This window comes from Osmerus eperlanus, chromosome 4, assembly GCF_963692335.1.
Source record: "Osmerus eperlanus chromosome 4, fOsmEpe2.1, whole genome shotgun sequence".
NCBI lineage: Eukaryota > Metazoa > Chordata > Actinopteri > Osmeriformes > Osmeridae > Osmerus > Osmerus eperlanus.
Genome location: NC_085021.1, coordinates 3,822,205 through 3,831,192, shown reverse-complemented (window position 1 = coordinate 3,831,192; position 8,988 = coordinate 3,822,205). Strand labels below are relative to the sequence as shown.

The 8,988-nt window shown below is 42.0% G+C and overlaps 2 protein-coding genes and 1 long non-coding RNA gene across 4 annotated transcripts; 1 reads left to right on the top strand and 2 right to left on the bottom strand.

The window, feature by feature from the left end:
* Nucleotides 1-805: 805 nt before the first annotated feature.
* Nucleotides 806-1,912, bottom strand: LOC134019513 (uncharacterized). Its single transcript, XR_009930027.1, has 3 exons — nucleotides 1,835-1,912; nucleotides 970-1,020; nucleotides 806-859 (listed from the first exon to the last, which is right to left on the bottom strand). It is a non-coding gene; the product is annotated as an uncharacterized LOC134019513 (long non-coding RNA).
* Nucleotides 1,913-2,826: 914 nt separating this feature from the next.
* LOC134018195 (uncharacterized) lies at nucleotides 2,827-4,137 on the top strand. Of its 2 annotated transcripts, XM_062458079.1 has the most exons (3): nucleotides 2,827-2,902; nucleotides 3,136-3,638; nucleotides 3,780-4,137. In XM_062458079.1, exons 2-3 carry the CDS (start codon nucleotides 3,173-3,175, stop codon nucleotides 3,995-3,997), a joined length of 684 nt encoding a protein of 227 aa, XP_062314063.1. In that variant the 5' UTR covers nucleotides 2,827-2,902; nucleotides 3,136-3,172; the 3' UTR covers nucleotides 3,998-4,137. The 2 variants fall into 2 exon arrangements, with proteins under 2 accessions (XP_062314063.1, XP_062314062.1); XM_062458078.1 differs by lacking the exon at nucleotides 2,827-2,902 and having other exon boundaries at nucleotides 2,939-3,638.
* Nucleotides 4,138-4,203: 66 nt separating this feature from the next.
* On the bottom strand, nucleotides 4,204-7,151 carry LOC134018194 (uncharacterized). Its single transcript, XM_062458076.1, has 5 exons — nucleotides 6,900-7,151; nucleotides 5,996-6,118; nucleotides 5,804-5,872; nucleotides 5,355-5,451; nucleotides 4,204-5,165 (listed from the first exon to the last, which is right to left on the bottom strand). Exons 2-5 carry the CDS (start codon nucleotides 6,002-6,004, stop codon nucleotides 4,213-4,215), a joined length of 1,128 nt encoding a protein of 375 aa, XP_062314060.1. The 5' UTR covers nucleotides 6,005-6,118; nucleotides 6,900-7,151; the 3' UTR covers nucleotides 4,204-4,212.
* Nucleotides 7,152-8,988: the final 1,837 nt, after the last annotated feature.

Sequence of the window (8,988 nt, the reverse complement as noted above, 5' to 3'; positions counted from 1 at the left end):
ATGTTTATTTTAACGGTTGAAAACAGATAACGCTACATCATAGACTACTGTAGTATGTGTTGCCCGGGCAACACAGGCTAATGTCATGATGCTAATACGTCAGTGAAATAGTAGACTACTGTTTCCGAAAGTAGATGTACTTCCTTAATAATATCAGCTTATACTGTACATTACACATCACAATTGTGTGTCATATCACAAAGTAATAAATAGTTATCACCCTGGCCTCTTTGCTTGTGGCGTTTCTGCAGCTGCCTTGCAGTAAAGCTATAGTTAGCCTAGCTATCTCCCAAGTTAACAGATGCGAAACGAATGTTCTGCCAAAGGTAGTCACGCGTGTTTTCATGACGTTAGTGACGTAGTGACGTTAGTAACGTCAGTGACTGTGGCTAGCAAATTAGCCACCGTTAGCTTCACTTTTCGCCACAAAAACTTAATTTCCACTTAAACCATACAACGGAACGTAAATTCCAATAGAAGCAACTCAATCGCTACCAAGACGAAGCTTTTGACACCTACGTTGTATATGTAGGCCAAATATTGACTGTTTTAGGGGGGCAAAAAGAAAATAAATAAATAATATAATATATATGTGAGAGAACAAAGGTTGTGCTCTCGCCGAAGGCTTGAGCACACCCAACAAGTTTACAAGAGTTAGCATGATTGGCATACACTGTGGTTCTTCTAGATTAGCTGTAACATTTATGTAAATAACAAATGTTACCTTGAATGGTTGTATACAAAGCATATATTTTTTTGAGTGTCTTATATTTGCACTTGCCTGGCTGCCAGCTGTTTTCCTGGGCCCCCAATTGGTTCACCTCCACCAGACCAGAGTTGACATCTAGGGGTATGGAATCTGGTGATGCAAAAGTTTTAAGTCATGCTTTTGCTTCAAAACATAGCCTTTAGGTTGCCATGGCTCATACAATTATTGTCACTGTTTTAAGCGGTCATTCATTACTTTACCATCATTTCCCAGGGACACAGTGCTAGGCCGTGTGACGGTGGTAGGATAATCTGTACAGAAATGAAAATGGAATGTAGTTTATGTACATAGTTATAGCATATTGATATAAAAGGAGTAGCATTGCACATATGTGATCGTCCGAAAGCAGGGCCCCACATCGTAGCGTCGCACATGTGTGATTCTGAACATTCCAACCGACTGTTTTCCGATAGACAAAAACTATATGACAAACGCTATAGTAAGGCTTCAAAATTTACAATTAGGAGGCTAACAAGTAACACTAGCAGGTAGTAGCATTGCTACGAGTATTATGCTAGGTTGCTAGGTAACGGAAGCTAATTAAAGCAACCTAGCTGCCGTTTTGGAAAAATAACTGGTGGAAGAGTCGGAAATATTTAAAACTCACGCATCTAAAAGGTTAAAACGAATAAACTTATCCAAAAAAATACGTCATGTACAAATTGGAAAAATTAGTGACATGATACTTTTATAGACGCCATTGCTGTGATTAAAACGTGATCAGCCACGCTAGCTCCAGTCTTTGAAAATTCCGGGCTAAATAAACTATTTTGGGACAAGGTTTTTTAACAGTTCTGAACGTTTATTTTCACTGATTCTTTTGTGGGTGAACTTGAACGCTAAACTTTGATAACATGTAGGCCTATGCATTTTCAGTATTTCAACATAACTTTCTGGAGGGTTTAACCTCTACTGTACTGTAGCTATCGAAATCCTAACGTAAACAATGTGAATCTGATAGCACATAAACAGGCTAAATGGCTTACATTTCAAACATATACGTATAAGCATGCCCCATCAAATTTCTTAAAATATGTTTATATATATTTCTGTAAAGAAACTCACCTTTGAAGTAGCTAATTTCCAGTTGAAATCCAATGCGTACAAGACGGTGTTGAACCCCTGCAAAATCTCTTCTGAAACCCCAATTTGAGCGATGCGTTGAAATGGCCATGCGCAAAGTTGTTGCTCAGGGGCAGACTGAGGGGCAGGTTTGCTAAGGAAGAATAGGGGATTATCACGCTTCCGGGTTTCATGGGCGGGATTTGTCAACTTTGTGCATGTCCACTTCCGGCGCAGTTCAACAATGGCTGAAACGAAGGCTAGATGTCACTGCTCTGTTCCACTTTGTAAATCGAACAAACAACGCCAACCCTACTTAAGTTTCCATGGATTCCCGACTGAATTGAGTCTAAGGAAGAAGTGGATTAAAGCGGTTCGCCGGGATGAGGGGCCAAACTTTAAAATAAAACAAGGTAGCACGTTTGTTTGTAGCCGGCACTTTAGTGAATCAGACTACACTAACGCTACAGGTAGTGCTAGCAGGCTAGCGTTAGCTGACGTGGCTAACTTTACCAACCGAGGTCGCATCAAGCGTCTGCAAATCGGTTCTGTGCCCTCCCGTTTCCAGTGGAACAACTGGGGACTGCCAAGAAGGGAGTCTGCTTATAAAAGAGCATCAACTCGCTTAGGCCATGACGTTTGTCCAGCCCTTCCTCTGGAGCAGCCCCTACCATGTGAGGAAGAGGCGATGGAGGAGGTCGCAGCTTCGGTGGTGATGACAGAACATGATTACGGTTCTGCTCCTAAACCAGGTATGTCAGTGTTTGCCGGTGTTCTGAAATGTTGGACTACCTCCTCATGATGACCTACCAGCTTCATCACAAGTACAAACATTGCATTTTATATCTTACTTGATTAAACGTAAAGGTGAATATTGAGCTATAAAAAGCTATTTCATGTAGCTTTAGAGGTCCAAAAAACTTCCAATATGCAAGTCACAGACAAAATCTGGGTCAGATGTTTTAATTTTTTCTCTCCTCTCATACAGGTGCACTGGATGCTGCTGCTGCACACATACAGCAACTGGAAGACAAAATCAAGGAGCTGACAACAGAGCTGTCACAGCTGAAAGTGGGTGAAGTGCATTTTCACCGATTTTGTGTCTCAGACAAGGACATCCTTTTTTACACAAGATTCACGTCAAGATATGTTTTTTGTCACTTCTGGGAGGCAATTCAACCATCTGCCTCCATGGTGGTTTATTGGTCGAAAGCTCAGAAAAAGGGACAAACATTTGAACCCATTTCTCCCAGTCCAACGCGTAGGCTGCAACTGGTTGATGAGTTTTTTCTTTTCTGCTGCAGAGTTGCTGCAGGCCTGCAAGAGAAGGTGCTGGCTGACATGTTTCAGGTCAGTGTGTCCACTGTCTCCCGTGTTGTTATAACGTGGGCCAACTACCTTTACCTGCTCCTTGGCTCCCTTCCCATCTGGATGAGTAAACAGCAAGTCAAGAACACCATGCCAAGCAAATTTGTGCAGTACAGTCCAGATGTTCGGGTAATCATCGACTGCACCGAGGTGCGATGCCAGAATCCATCATCCCTCACTCTCCAGTCTGAGGTTTTCTCATCGTACAAAAACACGACAACCTTGAAGGGATTAATTGGGATTGCCCCATGTAGTGCTGTGACTTTTGTGTCAAGTCTCTTCACCGGCTCCATCTCTGACCGAGAGCTGACTGAACAAAGTGGACTGCTGGACTTACTGGAGCCAGGAGATGGCTGCATGGCAGACAAGGGTTTCACCATCGAGAAGCTGCTAGCTGACCGTGGGGCAATGCTGATTATACCACCCTTCAAGATGACAGGTAAGCATGAAAGGAATGAACATTTCAAATTAAAACTGTGAGCAAAATGATAATCATTAAGGTGTGCAGACAAATGTTTAAAAAAGTACTGAGGCACTCACTGAAATAATAGAAATGAACTTATTTCATCTCAAACCACAGCGCAGTTCACCAAAGAGGATGCTCTAAAAACACAAGCAATCGCCCGACTTCGAATCCTCGTGGAAAGAGCAATACGCAGAGTCAAGGAATATCGCATCTGGGAACACACTCTCCCTCTAACCTTGTCTGGGACAGTCAACCAGCTGTGGACCGTCTGCTGTGTGATGACCAACTTCCAGGGACCACTTGATTTAAAAGGCTACATCCCTGTTGAATAGTGTTTCCCCCGATCACATGCATTCAACTGTATACTGAATACATTGTATATATTGAATGAGATGTATATAATGAATGAGAAGTCATTCATCTATAATCAATTGTAAAGGTCAGTCCATCCTGAAAGTATTCAAATAATGTAAATATGTAAATAATGTACTCAGAAAAAGGGAATTAATAAAATCTTTTATTCATTCATTTCCTTTATTCATTCAGTTCATTTCACTTTCTGCTGAAGATACACATTCATATATGTACCAAAGAAGTACAGGTCCACCTTCTTTTTCATCTCTTTTATCATTTCATCATCCCTCCAGACCCTTTCGACTGTTAAGTCTCCCTCAGTATCTGTTATAAAATCGCACCAACTCAATCCAGTTACTGCCAGTTGGCCTTGAACCTGCCAGTGGTATTTATGATTCTGCTTCAGTTTTGCCTGACCATTCACAATTTTTACATGTCCTGCCTCAGAAATGCTGGAGATGTCTGGGCACTTAACTTCAGCAAGCCCAAAACACGGAATGGCACTAGGGTCATATACCCTCGCATCGGGGCTAGCCCCGATGTGAGGAGCATCGGGATGGATAACAAATCCACAGCGTGAGACATTTACATTGAAATGTTTTGAATATTGTTCCAGCACCTGTGGCTCGCGTTCAAGGCCCCTTTTCATGGCGGGAGTCTGGTGTACTCCCTTAAGTATCCGCCCTGCCAGGGTCTGACCAGAAGACGGCCCTTTCACATGGCTAACCTCATAGAACCTACTAGCTGTCACTCTAGGCTTGCGTAAAGCTTGCCATAATGGGCACTCAGACTGCTCACGTGTCTGCTCCTCTCTCTCAGCTGCCATCTCGTGTGTCACAGTTAAGCTGTCCAAATGGAGAAACTGTTGGGAGTTTGGGTCAACGTTTGGAAAAGTAGTGGGAAATGTTGACCCCTCTAAAGGCAGTTTAGGGAATGTTGGTGCACCTGGGTGTTGGACATAATTTCCGCGTTTGACCACAGGAGGACACTGGTAGGACAGGGGTGAACCTCGCGGCACAGGTCCGAACCTGGAGTCGACCATGGAGAGTTGAGACAAGCCATGCAGCACTGAGGATATTAGTGGTTGCGGCCTGAGGTTTTTCAGTCCTTCCCCAAGAGACAAGACTTGCGGGTCTGGGAGGGATCCTGAAATGTAAAATTAAAAACAGTAAGTGTTAAATTATCCACACATCTCTTGTCTTTCTGGAGAATTGCTCACTGCTGTTACACTACTGTGTGTTATATTTGCTACATAATTATGTGTATAAAAGTGGCAAGATACAATTATGTATTATACGGCAGCCAACAGTATGATATTAGTTACAGTAACATTACCTGTGTATGCTTGATAGAGTGTTGATTTGCATACACTCCTGGCAGATGGCTTTGGTCTCCTAACAACCAAGTCCTGAACCGGCTCTGCATGGATCCCCTGGGAATGATATTAACAAGTAGCCATGATTGTAATAGTATCTTGCTTGTAATGGTGTAAACACTATGCTCGCGGTAGCCACACAGAGTGGCACCGCTTCCAATTCACTCCCATGTTAACCAATGTAGCCAGACGTACAGCTGCGCTGCACCGCTTTGAATAGACTTCCAGTCTATTTTTCAGCTGCCCCGTGTGCCACGCTTTGCTCCGCGAACAGTGTGTCCCAGGCGTAACGTTTGGGATACACTGCTCGTGGAGTTAAGGGTGGCACTTGGGGCAGCTCACGCCACGGCTGAAAAATAGACTGGAATTCTATTCAATGCGGTGCAGCTCCGCGCGGCTACAATGTTACCTTTGTCCTTGGTCGATGCCATGTTTGCAGAGAGCTTGTGCAGGCCACAGGTGGTGGTACAGCTCTCACCTGCAGAACAAGAGATAGAAAAGCAAACCGGGATGTGCTTGTTAACAATCAAAGGTAGACCTCTAGAACCAGTGTCACTCCAATCAACCTGCCCATGTTAACATCCCAGACCACAGCCCTCACCTGCAACATGCTGTAATGGGCACTCTGGAACAACAAGGCCACTAGATGGTTGCACAGAACCTTGCCTGCTGTACAGCTGCATGAGGTTTCTTGAAGTTCGGCTGCATCAGCTTGGAAAACAATCTACATTAAAGACAACACTAATAATGTTAGTTGCTAAAGTTAAACTAAAATGAAAATCTTGTTGCAAATGATACAGAAATGTAAGAAAGAGCATTACAATTAACCAAAAATCCTAGGAAATCTGCAACCGCAGTCTAGGAAATCTGCAACCGCAGTCTAGGAAATCTGCAACCGCAGTAGAGTAGTTAACCCCTTACACCATTAACTTGCTGGATTCAACAAAAAGGATATTAAAGAATTTAAATGCAAAGTTACATTATCATGATATATATTGATATTTGCATCCCGTACGTATGTCACAAATCACATGGCTGTTGACTGACTTGATGTAAACAGGCAACAGTGGAAGGGGTTACATTTCTTGCCATTATGCCTTAGCTTCTTAAAATAACCTTCAAATAATGGGGCTGTTCTCGCTTCTTCATCGACCTGTAACACCTAGACCTGACAGCCACCGCCCTGTCAATGATGTTGGACACTGGTGGACAAAATAATTAATGCATATACTGTGGATTTTTCATTCTAGCAAAAGGGACACTCCTATGCTGACGTTAGCTAGCTGACACTGACAGAGGCTAACGTTCTTCCTATCAGAATACAAATTAAAAGGGTGAATTGACTCAGCCTCATTTAAAGGTGAATAATCTTACTTTACTTGGATTTAACGTAGGTTAAACACATTATAACCATACGAACATCTGAGCTGACGCCAAACTGACGTTAGCATAAGCTAACCTACCTAGCTAATGTTATGTTAGCTAGCTAGCTAGTAGCCACTCACCTTCGTAGTCGTAGATGAAGTTCTCGAAAAAGAAACTGTATCCCTTGTCCACTTTGGAGCGGGCTGTGATGGAGTGTTGTTCAGTTAGTCGATGTACGTCAGAAAAAGTTATTTTGGGTAAATTTACCAGGGATGCAGTATAAGTTAACTTATAATCGTCCATCATAGGTTCGCCAGAGTGATGAGTGATCCACCGGAAGTGGCAGTGCACAAAGATCACTGAATGCGGAAGTACTACGTATCAGCGTGATAATGGCCTATTGTAATATTCTGTGATGACTTGTCTCTTAAGAGTCGCTTACCTTTTGGTCACATTTAACAATTTTGTATCACAAAAATTATTGGAGCACAAATTTGCATTGTGTATCATACAGCTTTGGTGTGCTATACAAAGAATGTTTGCTTAATCATGTTACACATCACACATTGATTGCTTTTGTACATGTTTATAGTAAAGAATGAAAGACTAAATTATATTCCAGATTCAGTCTTATTTATTAAAGCTATGTTTCTGCATATGAGAAAATTGATGACCAATGACATGCTGGGGCTGAGCTGCACATGAATTACATGCATTGTCTACATTTATACGTGCTGGGTGCCACATTTAATATTGTGTGTGATTGAAATTCATGTAGACTATGGGTACATTGCAAAAGTGTCAGAACTGAGAGCAGTCCAGTGTGATCTCTCCATCTCTGGATAAACCACTATATGCACTCGAGATCCGTTGTCCTGCGACCAAAGAGCGACTTAGCCGCAACTTAACCCATGGTACCAAAATTAATGTATCCAGCCGACCAAGGTACAACGTCACGGCATCAGCTTTCTTCTCTGTGTTTCGCGCTCAAAAACTAGCAGCTCCACCAAGGCTCCAAAATAAAAGTCTTGTTATTACAATAATGTCAATACAATACAGTAATGCTACATACAAATACAAAATGTACAATTCTGAAAAACCTTTACAAAATATTAAAGTAATATGGTGGCAACAGTTACAATAGCAGTAGCAGATGTGTGCATTGAGTGCGTTTACTCGGCTTTCTTAGTAGGATTCAATGTGTTGATTGAATGAAACATACAGCAGTAGGGCCGATACAGGAAGACACGGCGACACTTTGTTGCAGAAGGATGATGGTGCAAGTTTTGTCCGTGGAGCATACAACGATTAATAAAAAGAATCATGTAGACGCGCTTATTGAGTAATCGCATAACTAATTACACATGTAAACGGAGTAATCGTATGACATAAACCGACAATTGCTAGTAGAAGTAGTATATTCGTCTTAGTAGCTGAAATTATAGTGCTCTTAGTCTTTTAATGAGACGAGTTGACTGAATAGCTCTGTCTTGTGACTCCACTAATCAGCTAATACAAATCACCTGTGTGAGAGACTGAGTGGTGCGTGTCTGTCGTTGCCACGGTGATGGTGCAGCTATGATTGCTAACGCGCTGAGGGTAAAGAATAACAGAAATGTAGCTAGAATCTACACCTCAAACAAGTTAATTTTTCCGAGACCCAAGACTCTGCCGAAACCAGAGATGTCCTTTATATGTCTGTGCGGTCAGAAATACGACTCTACCGGCAGTTTCAAAATCTTGTTCTTTTTGCTTTCTCTGACGAATTTGTCCCAACATTTGCATTAGTCTCTATGGGGCTTGAGACAGACTTTGTCTCACTCTCGGGCTCCTCACGCAAAAAGTAAATAACTGTGTGTTTCCATACCCATATGAGTCCGACCAGCACAAGCACGGCATCGTTTTGATCCAAAATGAAGCTTGAAAAGTTAATATTGTGGCCGTGAGGGCAAAAGTGCCATTAAAAAAAAAAACGGTTTCGGACTCTGCTGTCACTCTGAATTTGCGCAACATTCCAATGCCTCACTCTAGCTCTCTACATAGAAACCCATGTAAATCTCAGAAACGGTTTGAAAAAGTCATGAAACATAATCAGTGATATTGAAAAAAGTTGAATAGATATCAAAAAGCTGAATTATTTAAAAATAGTTTAGGGTTTTGTCAAAATTTTAAAGTTTAAATGGTGGCTCTAGCTGAAAGATTGAGGAAGAAGAAGGATTTGGAAGTTGA